Here is a 14,713-nt window from a genome sequence, read left to right on the forward strand (position 1 = left end):
TATGACATGACACGGCTCAAATGTATTACAGATGACACAGTATATCAATGTACGGTGAACAAACCTTGACATATCTTATTTTTCACATCCCTCATCAGTGGGCCGAGCCCCGCCTCACTAGAACTGTAAGGATTACCCAGCATTCTCCCCTGCAGGAAGTCTTCTTGTTGCGGGTCTTTCTCCAAGATCATATAGAAATCACCTACATCGTTCTCTTCCTGTAATACAAATAGATTGTTTAGCACTAAGCCTTCTGGCAGGAACATGTTCTACCCATGCAACCAGTGCAGACCAAAATCAGCTGACGCATCTGTGCCGTCTGAATAAGGTCTGCACTGTACATTATTTCAGTCAATGCATATTCTGAAATTTTCCCTAAAAATGATGTCCGGACTGAAAGATGGTTGAGCCCTTTAAGAATTTTGTTCTTTGGTGGCAAAGGCTAGTTACCTTTTATCTCCAAGATTTAAGGGTCAAATAAAAAAAAATCTCCAATTGCCCATCATCAAATTTGAATTAGAACAATAGCAAACCATTTTTTAAATGTAAATTGAGACTGGCTCCAACATTTCACTTTATCATCATTAAAATAAGTACTTACTGGAAATATTATGCTACACAGTCTCTCAAATATGAAGACAGGGGATACTTTATCATCTAGTGGATATTTCTGTATTGTCTGTACACACACTTGCATGAACTCTTTTGTTTCTGACTCCGTACCTAGAAAATATACACAAATATACATGTATAAACATAATATCGAACTTCACATAAACTCACTGAAAAACAATTTATCAATTTTTGATCCTTGCTGAAACTTACACTCTACTGGTTTGGTACAAAATTATTTACTTGGTTTTGTATACTTGTTACTTGTCATAAAAAACCATCTTTTAAACAATTTAAGTGAGACTATATGTTAAAAGGTGGCTTTATTTATTCATCTAAGAGCTGCAGTATGTAGTAGGAAGCAGCCACCTTTGTGCATCTTATTAAACAGCCACCTTAGAATGCCATTCAAGCAACTTTCATGGCTTGTGATTAGTGTGATTACATTCCTAGTGTAACATTTTTCAAAACAGTAAGTAAATGGACCAATATATTTTACAGTAAATCAAATTGCAAGAAATGAATTATTCACATTCCTGGCTTAGTTATTAAGTGATACAAATTTATCTTAGTTAGATTATGTTGGAAGCTATGAGCTTACTGAAACACTCTCAAATCTGTTCCTGAGACCAACCAGTACTAAACAATGAGTGTTAAGGTTCTTGCTTGTGGAAACAAGACAGCTTGCAGAAGATGGGGTTTGAACCCACACAGGTCAGCAATCCTTAAGATTACTAGTCTGATGCGTTAACCACTCAGTCATGCCGTCACTGTCTTACTGATATACACAATTATTTTACCTGTAGTGAGATCCTCTAGCAGCTCTAGAAGTTTATCTTGTGTCTCGTCTATCAGTTTGGTTCTCTGTACTAGAAGTTTCTTCAGTGAGAGGTAACCATTCAGTACATAACCAACCAGTCTGTTCTTGTAATGTTGCTTTATCTCCTTCTGTTGAACAAACAGAGACAGTAACTCTGCAAAGATAAAGAAATAGTAAAGTAAGAGTAATGTACCTTTTCCTCCCTAAATATCCTTTGTGCTTGCAGGTACCAATGTCAAAAGGACAAATTTATACAGTTCAAAATAATGATCTTGCAGAAAGCCAGAATATTGGTAACACTGATTTCGCCGTGTACATGAAATGAAAAATAAACATCTATCTTCTATCTTTGTTTGTTTTTTTTTAACTTGGTTGGATTTTACATCACACCAACACAGTATAGGTAATATGGCAACTTTCCATCTTTACTGATGATAGAAAAACTCAGATGCCCCTTTTTGCATTATTTCAGGTATAAACTGGCACCTGAGTAGAACCAATGACAGTCTGTAAGCTAGCTGGATAGCTTTCTCACATGATAGAAATCGAAGAAGCTGACCTGGCTCAAACCTACAGCAATGAGAGGCAAGTGGTTTGAAGTCAAAGACCTTAACACCTAGGCCATGGATGCCCCATCTATCTTGTATTGAAGATTCCTCTAATACTTAGTAATGTGCCAGATGAATACTTTGCAATTATTATAACTACTGGTATAGCAGCTCAAAAAGTTAATTGAGGATGTAAACAAATTCAGCTTTTTAAATTGTAAGTTTAAATCATTGATGACATACCTGTAAGTGATTTTAGAGCAAAACCTTGGGCAAGATCAGAACTTAATGTTGTCTCCTCTAGGTATTGAAGTTTTTCTACCTCCTACAAATAAACAATGTCATCTCAGTTAATATCATTAATTTTAGTGTAAACCAATTAATTTTATGCTTGACTGTAAAACAAATCCTTATAACTTGTATGTATATTAATCAATTTTCAAGTCTTTTGTTTTGTTTTGCTAGATATCAAGTCACACCGTCACTGTAAGGTCATTAGGCAACTTCCCAGTTTCTCTGTTGGAGAAGATCTTGTATGTCTTTTTGAACATTATTTAAGGTACAAAGGAGCATATGTGTTTGTTTGTTTGTTTTGGGTTTTACGTCACATCGACACAGTATAGGTCATATCGCGACGTTCCAGCTTTACTGGTGGAGGAAGACCTCAGGTGCCCTTCCATGCATTATTTCAGGCACGAACGGGCACCTGAGTAGAACCACCGATGTTCCGTAAGCTAGCTGTATAGCTTCCTCAGGTGAAAGAATCCAAAGTCCCTGTTGGGATTTGAACCCACAGCGATGAGGGGCAAGTGGTTTGAAGTCAAGACCTTAACCACTCGGCCACAGACGCCCCGAGCATATGTGTAGAACCACCTCTACCCTTGAAATAACCAGTATTTGGTGTCTTGAATAAATTCAATATGATCATATATGACTATGAATACACTACTTACCTTGGTAATAAGATCTCCCAATTTCAGTAACACCCCTTTGATGGCAAGATAATGTTTCCAATGGGTAGGCTGTATTACTCTACCATAAAGAGCCAGGAATTCCTGCGCACACTCCCCTGCCTTGCCAACCTGATCTAAACATCTGCAAAAAAGTTTATAAGGTTAAACAGCATGAAGAAATAAATGAGTAAATTTTGACACTCTATGTATAGTAATTTTGATAAAATTTGGCTAACTTTGTTTCTTTCCAAACAATAGATGCTAAACCTTCATAGCTTACTTCAGACATTCATAATGATATTAATTTTACTATTATCATTAAGTATCAAAGCCTTTCCCTGTTAATTCTTATTAACAAATTTATCCCTCTCCTGCTGGACTTATATACATGACTTGGATGGTTTTCAAATTTGGAAAAGTCCAATTTGAATTTAAAAACCTGGAGCTACTAATTCAACTTCAGGTAAAACTGAGCGATCCACACTATTTAAGTCTTGAATTTATTTACAGACATTCCAGTCGATCTGGTTCTGAACAAAGTGTAAGAAACCTGAAAAGTTTACAGTTGTTCTTAAAACTTGATAAAAGACAGGGGTGGTAATTTACCCAGTAAGCATGTCAACTATTTCCTTCTTTCTTGATGGAACTTGAGCTATGTACTCAATGACCCTTGTGGCCGTCTGCCTTGCCGACTGTGACGACGGCGAGAACATAGCCTGCTGGAGCCATGTTGTCTGTGTCAACTTCAGCGGCATGCCAGGAACCTTCCACATCTTGTGGCGCCACCTAGTGGCATATTTCTCTTCAAGGTAATGAGCACGAACCTCGGACTTCTCGACAGTAACTTTTTCATCTACTTTCTCTGTTAATTCCTCTTTCTTTTCTACAGTTGGTGTCGTCTGCTGCGTGACTGAATAAAGAAAGCAAATTTATAAAAAACTTATTCAAAGTTTATTCATCTCAGAAGAAACAAGAGGAAAGCTATAAGCCTATTAAAATCATTTTCCCTCCTGCCTTCTGGACCAACTCAGTAATGGTGTGACAGTGTCATTTAATAAATATATGGTTTTAGCCTTAATAGGACTAATATTATGCATTTCTTAATTGAGGCAGACACTTCAAATTATTTTCTATCATCACATTCCTTTCCCTTGAATGAAAGATAAACTTTTTTTAAAAATTTATTTACTTTAATTTTGATTTCACGAAATAATCTTAAAATTGATGAGATAAAAGCCTGTCATGAAATACTCCAAATCTATATACATGTATGGTAGGTCTATAAACATGCATATTAAAATAGAACTTAAATGGTTTTTTCCAAATTGTTAAAAAGAAAAGAAAATCTTGGTCCCAAGAAATTCAATTCTGAAAAATAACTGACAAGAAGGCCAATCTCAATCTCTCATCTCAGCTTTCCATTTTCCCTCAAATGCCTTGAAACCATTGAGCTCCAGTTAGGATTTAATTTACCTTGTTGTACAGGCAGATATCTTCTCCAGTTCTGGTACGAGAATTTCTGATTACCGCTCAGCCATTCAGCTCCATTCACATGCAAATCAGGGGGCAGGGCCATCACTGAACTGACAGGTGGCTCCTCCTGTACACCCTCCTGAAATAGACATCAAAATTATTTAAAATACCTATTACCCTTAACTGCTGAATATGTGTAATGGATTTGCCCTGCTTTGAATTTGGAACAGTCCATTCAATGTTTAAGGGATTTTGTTATCTGAAATATCTTAAAAATAAAGCTACCAACAGTAGAGAGCCTGGTCAGAATGTACGGATGTGCAAGCTGGTCTGGCTCTATAAAGGTGGCAGTTGCTTATCTCTTTTCGTTCTAAGTGTTAACTCTTTTATTACAAAGAGTGCAATTACACACAGAAGGCAACAGCGTAGCAACATTTTTTAGGTAACCTAGAACAATAGCCACTTAATATTATCAAGACTCAAGTTCACAAACCACGATTCGAAACCAAAAACTAGTTAAGGAGCTAGCATAGCGTTATATCTAGTTCAAAATATTTCAGACGCACTCTGACCAGATTAAAAAGTACATGTATATGTAAAAAGCACTATACAAAGAAAAAGAAAGGGAGCACACTAGGACTATAATACTCCACTTACCTTGTTTATCTGTGACTTGTCAGGTCGTATCAAATGTTGTAATATCCTCAGACACGGTAATGTAACACTCTCCATGATGACTGGCTGCTCCAGCTGCATTCCCATCAGGAATAGTCGCATTACTGAAACACAGTGAAACAATCGTGTAAATTTTATTAAATATATTAGTCATTTATGTTCATAATCACATCGAGAGTACAGTCAAACCTTGCATAAGACTGGCAGCTTTTGGCTTTTGTGAACTTAGCACATTTCTTGATTGTCTAGTACAGAGTATCCTTAAATAAGATTGGCAGTATTATGACTTTGCCAAATTTACCAAATTACATAATCAATTCAGAGAGTACAGTGAAACCTTTGTAAGACAGACAGCTTTGTGACTGTCAAATTGGCTGTCATACACAGGTATTTGTTAACTGTACATTTAAAGACGTTTTCGGTAGTTTTCTGTGCGCATCGTTATGCACTTCCAAGAAAGATAATCACGGATAATTACTCTTCAAATGAGGGTCAAGTTGAATAGTATTCAGATAAGTGTTTAAATTTCGGCTATAAGAAAATAAAGAGTAAATAATACAGGATAGATATTTCTAAATGTTCAAAAGGAGATTGGTTCAAAAGAATAAGAGGTCGTTTAGACAACATCACATAAAGGATTTCTCCAAGCATAAGTACGACCGCATTGATGATAATTCTGCGCGCGTTACCCCACCCACTTGTGGTATAGTGACGAACGTGCGTCGCGACTTGATTACTGGCAGACAACTGGGCAAAGAAGTTTAAAATGATATATTTTAAAAGTGTTGAATAAAAAAACAAAATTAATATCTAAGAAATGTTCCGAATTTCATTATTTTCTTTGTAAATTTCTGAATATTTGCTTACTGTTCGGGTATGTTAGTCGAGTGAAAAAAATAATATGGCCCTAGATATGTTTTAAAAAGATATTCAGTATCATTTACTAAATATAACATCAAAAGAAAAAGAAATTTTTATTACAACATGTTTTTGTTGTATATTTGACAATACATTTAGTATAACACTGATATTTCTTAAGAAAGCGTGGTAGTTTTGACAGTTGGCATATTCGGTAACCATGGAAACTGCCCGTATACAAAAAACTAACACGTCAACATATATATTTTATTTCTATTTTTGAATCCACCATCAAATGTTACTTGATATATCTATAATGTAGAAAATTCTATGAAAGACATTTCTTGATAGCTTTAATTTTTTACAGAATTCATGTTTATTTTTCTCATTTTTTGTTTCGTTAAAAAGCATGAAAACTTATTTTTTAAAGAAATATGTTCCAATTATCGTTTGTTTTATACAGAACCCTAAGATAAAGCAAGCTTTGTATAAAATTATGTTTATTGTGAGTGTAATAAGCTATTTTATACATTATTATAACACAGTTTGGCTATTTTGGCAATTTTGAGATATACGGTTACCATGGAAACTGCCATTTTTCAAAAAATCCAACATGCCAACATATATTTTTCTTTTTCTTTTTGAATTTGTCATTGAATTTTACACAACATACAAAAAAATTAGAAAATCCTATGAAACACTTTTTTCAATATCTCTAATTATTCTCAGAATTCATGTTTTTTTTTTCTCATTTTTTGTTTGGTTGAGGAACACGGAGAACTCATTTTTTAAAGAAATATGTTCAGATTATCATTTGTTTCATACAGAATCATTAGATAAGATTATCATTGCATAAAACAATGCTCGTTGTGTGTTTTAAGCTATCTTATACATTTTCTATTCGTTATAACACAGTAAGGCTATTTTGACAGTTTTTAGATATACGGTTACCATGGAAACTGCCATTTTACAAGAAATCCAACACGTCAACATATATTTTTCTTTTAATTTTTAAATTCGTCATTAAATTTTACTCATCATACAAAAAATTTAGAAAATTCTATGAAACGGATTATTTTTTCATAAAACTGTAGAAAATGTCTTTAAGTTCAGTCATGTGTAAATGGAATTAATAATAAAGGTGTTTACCCAAGTGGATAAGTAACCAAGACTATGGAAAACAAATATAAGTATGCAATGAGATAGGCATGTACATGTTTGTACACTTTAATTTCCACAAACTTGAAGAGCTAAAATTCTTTTAAACAAATTTCTTTTCCATCTTTAAAATTTAAGCTTGTTAGCTCAAACATCTATAGTGTATGGATTTAAGATCTGAAATGTCCCCACATTTCACAACATCAATTTAAACTAGAACTATCGCTGAATGCGATTCATACCCCCACCAATGTCCTTGACAGAAGACAACTTGGAAAGGTGGTTAAGGGAATAACTTAAGTGACACAAATACATAAAAAGAAATTATCTCTGGTGAAAAAAAGACTAATTGTACAGGTAATAGTAAAAATATCTATTATCAAATCATGTTCGAAACAGTTACAAATAACCTTTCATTTTCCCAATATACTAAACTTTTTATAAGTCAATTTTTGACCTTCAAGTGTGGCCTTGACCTTCAGCTGGCACAAGGGTAAGATGGGTTCTGCACATCGCCCAATCGGAGTGAACATTTGAGTAAAGTTTGAAGAAAATCCTTCCATTAGTATAGAATTTATAGAGCGGACACAACATATTGTCTAGTATTGATTGTATGTAAATTTAAAGACTTAAAAAGGGGCATAACTTTGTCAAAATCCAATACAGAGTTATGAAACTTGACCTGCATATCGTAATTGTGACACCTCATAATTATATCTTTCAAGTTTCAAGCAAATACCTATGCTAGTTTCCGGAATATTAAAGAACATGTTTTAATCTAAGAACATTTTCCAAGTCAATTTTTGACCTTCAAGTCTGACCTTGACCTTTAGCCTGCACAAAGGTGACATGGATTCTGCACATAACCTTGTTTAGGTGAACATTTGAGAAAAGTTTGAAGAAAATTCTTCCATTAGCATAGGATTTATAGAGCGGACACAACATATTGTCTAATATGTGATTGTATGTAAATTTGAAGATTAAAAAGGGGCATAACTTTGTTAAAATGCAATACAGAGTTATGAAACTTGACCAGCATATCTTAATTGTGACACTTCATTTATATTTTAAGTTTCAAGCAAATACCTTTCCTAGATTCAGAAATATGCAGATATATGTTAAAATTAAAGAACATTTTCTAAGTCAATTTTTTACCTTCAAGTGTGACCTTGACCTTAAGCCGGCAAAAGAGTGACATGGGTTCTGCACATAACCTTGTTGAGGTGAACATTTGAGCCAAGTTTGAAGAAAATCTTTCAATAAGTGTAGGACTTACAGAGCGGACACGACATACTGTGTAATATTTGATTTTTTGATATTTGACCTTCAATTGTGACCTTGACCTTGAGCTGACACATGGGCAACATGGGTTCTGCACATCCCATTGTTGAAATGAACATTTGAGCCAAGTTTGAAGAAAATCTTTCAATTAGTGTAGGACTTACAGAGCGGACACAACATATTGTGTAATATTTGATTGTTTGATATTTGACCTTCAATTGTGACCTTGACCTTAAAATGACACATGGGTAACATGAGTTCTGCACATCCCCTTGTTGAGGTGAACATTTTAGCCAAGTTTGAAGAAAATCTTTCAATTATTGTAGGACCTACAGAGCGGACACGACATACTGTCTATTATATGATTGTGTTTGTATTATATGATGTAGCTCTTATGGAAAGAACTACTAACAAAGGAAAGGAAAATAAGCCATTAAAAAGCGTAGTAAAGAAAATATGAACATAATAATTTTGAATAAAGTAAACGAATGAACTGTTGCCACTCTTCCAACATGGGACTTAAACTCAATTAACATGAAGCTAACAATGTGACATTGTGCCACTTTATTTTTTTAGTGTGACTAACGTTTTATTCACATATGTTTTGACAGTGTTAAGCCGCGGAGCATAAAACATACACATATATATTAAATCAACAACAAACAATATGACATTATATGTGATATTTTATTTCGCGAAATAGTGACAAACATTTAAGTAAACAGTGTTAATTACTACTGTGTTAATTACTATAACATGAATATCTACTACATAAACAGTGAACTAGTGAATCGAATTATTATGAATATCTGGAACACATATAGACTGTACATTTAAAAGTGAAACATATTGAAATATAAAAATGTGAAGAAGTGTAAACATTGAACATGGACTTTATAGACATTGACATTGAACTTGGTGCTATTTATATTACTTAATCATTATTATTATTATTGATGAACACTGTGTATAACATTTGAATGACTATTTAAGACTGTTATTAATCAATGAAAGTGAAATGTGCATAAACTGTTTAAATGTGCCTATACATAAGATGCATAATTTTCATTATCTGTGTTTCATATGCTTAAGATAGTACTTTTACTTTAAAGGGAGCTTCCCTACATTATTAGTCTTAAAGGTCAATGGTCGATTTTTGTGATGAATATGTTAAAGGTGCATAAACTTCATTATTTTTGTTATTGTAAGAAGGCAGCAGGAGCTTTGCCTTACTAAGAGGGGGGTAATGATATAATCCCACTAGTTTACTCAGGTCGTATGCCATTATCGGCATTGTTTACATTTTACATGTACCGATAAACGCTTCATTTGTTAATTTGAGAGACTGACAACTATAAATAATGTCAGAATTATAAAGAGTAATGATTTATTTCATTAATTGTTTACATATTTTCTTATAATCAGCGTACATTTAGCTAGAAAGTAGCATTTATCGTAATTTTACTCGATAAACTTTGACAGGTGTTGTTGTTGTTCGCTGATGCATTATGGGTTGTGTGACTTCCGTTGTCAATAGCAATTGCTGCCTAAACTCAGTAAACAAACAGTTTCAAAGTTATGTTTCATCAAAAACAACAAACTTATAGTCAATCCATGGTACTAGTCATTTTTATTAATATTATATGTATCAATTTATCGTATTTTTATGTAAAGTTTCATAGAACTTTAGCTAAGAATTGTTGATGTTCGGACGTTCGGTTGGTTGACAGCGTTCTTTGTGTATGAAATTGATCGTTTCCGAACGTCAAATGATCAGTTTTCGAACGTCGAACATTGTCAACCGACCAAAACGTACAGTTGAACATTTTTCGAACCTTCTTATGTTCGTTTTCTCAGATTTGGTATAAATAGGCCAGAAAACGATCAACTTCAGTCAGTTTTCATTTAACTTTCGGTTAGTCTACATTATTGTCGTGTTCTTCTGAACGGCAAATTTTACTTATTTTTAAGGCAAAATAAAACGTAGTCTTTAGATTATTATTTTACATTTAATCAATTATTGTCTAAGAATAATTGATAAGAACTTTATCATTTTTGTTTCACATTAATACGGTCACTGACTCGACCAAACTTTATATTTACGTTGTCATATTTTTGAATAGAAATTAAACGGCAGTCGCGGTAATAATTTAGGTGAAGTCTATGTAAGACATAGCTATCGGATATTTAAGACTGAATTATATACATGTGTCGATGTTATTTACAATACTGTTATTTGAATATTTGACAATTTAATTTATTAACAGTTTAACACTAATTAAAATTAGTAAACTGTGAACAGTCTTTCTTCTTTGTGACTAAATTTTAATCTTGAACTGGCGTACCTCCAGAAGTAAGGAAGTGTTATCAAGTACTGTGGAGTACAGTGTCCTAGCCATACAGAGTCATACAGAGTAGCCCACTATTGACAGATGTCGTAATAGCATATTTCAGCAAATAGATCTATATAGACTTTGACAGTCATCTGAAACAAGTATCATCAGTCCCTCTAACCCTAACAATTTCTATTTTATATAGAACATTGTTATATTTGTGATCGTTTCATTGTTCGTAAATACAATATCGTTCTCTACAGTCCAGTACGATCATTGGTCACCAAGTCTTGAGCACGTTACCACATTTTTAAGAGGATTAAAGGGGCCTGGTACCATATAGCTGGACCGTACCGTAACAATATTTGACCTTCAATTGTGACCTTGACCTTGAGCTGACACATGGGCAACATGGGTTCTGCACATCCCCTTGCTGAGGTGAACATTGGAGCCAAGTTTGAAGAAAATCCTTCAAGTGGTATAGGAGTTATAGAGCGGACACGAAAATGGAGACGGACGGACCGACCGACCGACGCGACAAAGCGAATCCATTATAGCCCCCCCCCCCACATTTTGTGGTGGGGGTATAACAACTTACCACATCTGACCCTAAACTCCCAGCAGGTGTCTTCTTGTTTCAGGGAGTTTGCCAGTAGAAGTATCTCATGTCTCACTGATGATCCCTGAAATATTCAAAACGTTGTTTAACTACAACATAACATATTACAAACACATACAGATCTTTTGATTAACAGATTTTCTTTTCTTATTTTTTTTTACAAAAGCAATTAACCTGCAAAATACCTACCATATAGGTATATCATTTTCCACTTAAAGTACACAGCAAGACAAATATATATTTGTTGATATAAGCAAAAAGTATTTCTGATTCAATTTGGTCCAATTTCTTTTATCACAAAGTATACATGTTGGTTTTGTATGGTGAAGAAAAAACAAAATGTCCCAAAATCATCAAAATTTGTTTTTCTTGAAAAAAAAATTCTTGCATATCATAGACATATACCTTTGGTATGTATCAGCTAAATCTAAATTATCAAAAAATCTATTCTCCTCATCAAAGTTATAAAAATATGGAAAAAGTGGTGATCCCTCACAAGCAAGTCTCATATAACCAGATTTGTCAAAAGAAAAGTTACTACTTACTAATAGAAAGGTTTCATTACAGGAAATAAAATAATTTTTTTTACTTACAAGATCTGGGTTCGACAGATGTCCTTTCACTGCCGCTGATATACGGGTCATTATAATATTGTTCATCTCCTCAGTACCGCGCCGGTTGTCCTTGGTGAGAAGGCACAGCAGGGATCTGACCTCTGACCTCACATGTAACGTGCCTCGGCGAAGGTTAAAGTCTATTAACTCTTGTATCATACCCTGTAATTAGGAATTGTCTCCATGAATAAATGAACATTTTCTATAATATAAACAGTTCATTTCTTAAGGACGTTTTTGGGAGTCAATCTTCCGTTTCCAAAACTGTCCTTTCAAAGGGGTTTTAATATCAAAGTAATAAAAACTGAACTACCAACAGTATAGAGCCTGGCCAGTCTGCTTATATATTCAGACTGGCCTGGTGTACTGGTGGCAAAGCTTTTTCATTTGTTTGTTCCCAGTTGATAAATGGAAGCCTTTCAAATTTTAGGTTTATTTGCTTTTCGACTTCAGTAGAGCTATTTAAGCTATATAATCAACTATGACAAAATAGTATTAAGTCCTTCTTAACCACATTCATACACAAATATAGATTTTACTTCTTTTTGGGACAGTTTTTTTTTTTTGGGGGGGGGGGGGAGGGGGAGGGGGGGGGGGGGGGGGGGGTGGTGGTTTAGGAGGCACCAACACAGAAGAGGTCATATTGTGACTTTTCAGCTTTACTGGAGAAAGAAGACATCAGGTGCCCCTGTGTGCATTATTTAAAGCACCGGTAAGTATTTGAGTAGAACCAACCACAATCTGTAAACTAGCTGTTGGGTAAAATGTGTGCATGTGATACCTGATACCTGCATTTATTTATATCAAAGTGTATACATGTATATAATAAATTTAAATATCTCAAAGTTAAAACATCATGTTTCTACATTTTGCACATCCATTTTTATACTATTTATAGTAACAGCAAGAGAGTGTACCTGACTACAGAGTATATGCCTCAAGTTGGTGTTGGTAACAAGGGCTCGTAGAAGTGTAATACAGTGCTCCACAGCTGCACTGGCACATCCGAAACAATTGCTTGGCTTGCCACTGTAAAAAAGAATTAAATGTATATCTTCATTTTCTTTATTTTCTGTTGAGTTTTAAGTCATACAAACACTGAAATGGTCATCAAGTTTGCAAATGGCCAAGAAAACTGATGGTTGAAGACCTCAGGTGTCTTCAGACACAAGAGAAGAACCACGAAAGTTCTGAAAAGTTTGATTTTCATTTTAACTCTGATTACATTTCAGAATTATCTTTTGCATGTTTTGCATTTTTTAATTCCCCAGTTGAATTATGCAAGAATTTCAAATTTTATGTTTTTTAAGCTTTTTGGGCCTTAGTTACCCTCCTTTAACAGTTACTTCTACACTAGAATTTCAGCAACAGGACTTCAACCATTAAAAGTAATGAAAGCAACCAATGGATGTAAGGAGCAAGTTTATCTAAATAAGTAAACATTAAAAAGGGCCGAAGGAAACAATCATTTATCACAAACCTGATCTTTTCCGGTTTCTTGACCGGTTGTTTGAGTACTGGAGCATCTCTTGGACTAGTGACAGGTGAACTACTGGTAGATACAGCCTGTCTCTGTTGGCGATCATAGTCCACCAGTTCTCTCCTACACGCAAGCACTTTCTGTAATATAAAAGTCATCAAGTTTTCTTAAGGTCAATCAAAAAACAGTTCTGCCGTTTAAAAAAATTAATCTTTGAATTTTTTTTAAAAAGATGACTTAAGAAATAAGCCTTTACATCACCACCCATTTGTTTTGCTGTTAAATTTTTGAAAAAAAAACACCTTTGGATATAACTTTAATAGATGGATAAAGAAATAAGCCTTTTACAAAGCCACAAAAAAAGTATGTTTTCATTTCATACATGTATAACCTGTTAAATTCAAAGTACATGTATGTCACTATCACTTAATGGCAACTTACTTCAGTTAAATAGGTAGATTATGTTTACTGATGACCCTTTGCTCATTAACTCATTCAAAACTTCTCACTTACATTATACCTCTTACATTTACAAAGTTACCTGATGGTTTCATGAAATGTGAGGGTTTCTCTAGGAATCCATAATCTAAAACCATATACAGGTCTAACTAATTCATCTTCATGACAAAAAAAGGTCTGGATTTGAAAGTACATGTAAATAGTTCATTTATCATTTTATTAGCTAGATGACCTTTGTCAAGGGGCTGATATATTTGATAAAGTATCAAAGTTATCTTATGATTAACAGTTGATGCAGTATCAACACTACAAGCAGATATATATGTAATAGAAAAGGCATCCAAACACGAGGCTATCTGATTTGTACGAGGGGGGTTGCCCTGATTATTAATCAGATTGCCGTTTGTTTTGATGTTCTTTCTCTTTTGTATCAGAGTCAAACATAAAAACACGTTCCCTGTTGTCACAATATGAAACCCCAGAAAAAAGTAATCATGAACAAGCCTCTGAATATGATATTTCTATCGCTTTCCCTTTCCAATCAAAGGGCATGCTCTGGAGTGCGATAACTAATACCTGCACTCCAGTTAACGCACTGTGCATGTATACGTATATTATTTAACTCTGACACATTTTCAACAGAAAGGTCCCCAAACTATGATACAAGTACATGTATTGCATTTCCACACCTGAATAATTTTGCTCAGTTCATCAAAAGAAGATTTGCTTTCGCCGCAGTATTTCAGCGGCAGGTGTTGAAATAGATTTGTTGACGGCTGATCCCCCGGACACACCACCTTGGTCCACCGTCCCCCTTGGTGGTGCCCCAC

At 34.3% G+C, this 14,713-nt stretch overlaps 1 protein-coding gene across 1 annotated transcript; it reads right to left on the reverse strand.

The window, feature by feature from the left end:
- Positions 1–44: 44 nt before the first annotated feature.
- LOC132731092 (E3 ubiquitin-protein ligase UBR4-like) lies at positions 45–14,659 on the reverse strand (the record flags this gene model as incomplete). Its single annotated transcript, XM_060717205.1, has 13 exons — positions 45–218; positions 602–723; positions 1,413–1,586; positions 2,224–2,305; positions 2,934–3,075; positions 3,540–3,843; positions 4,407–4,545; positions 5,064–5,185; positions 11,310–11,394; positions 11,924–12,106; positions 12,862–12,973; positions 13,425–13,564; positions 14,573–14,659. Coding segments are annotated over 13 exons (1,866 nt in total), but the record flags the coding sequence as incomplete, so codon positions are not given.
- Positions 14,660–14,713: the final 54 nt, after the last annotated feature.

This window comes from Ruditapes philippinarum, unplaced genomic scaffold (genome assembly GCF_026571515.1).
Source record: "Ruditapes philippinarum isolate M1 unplaced genomic scaffold, ASM2657151v2 ctg1060_1_1_1_1, whole genome shotgun sequence".
Lineage (NCBI taxonomy): Eukaryota > Metazoa > Mollusca > Bivalvia > Venerida > Veneridae > Ruditapes > Ruditapes philippinarum.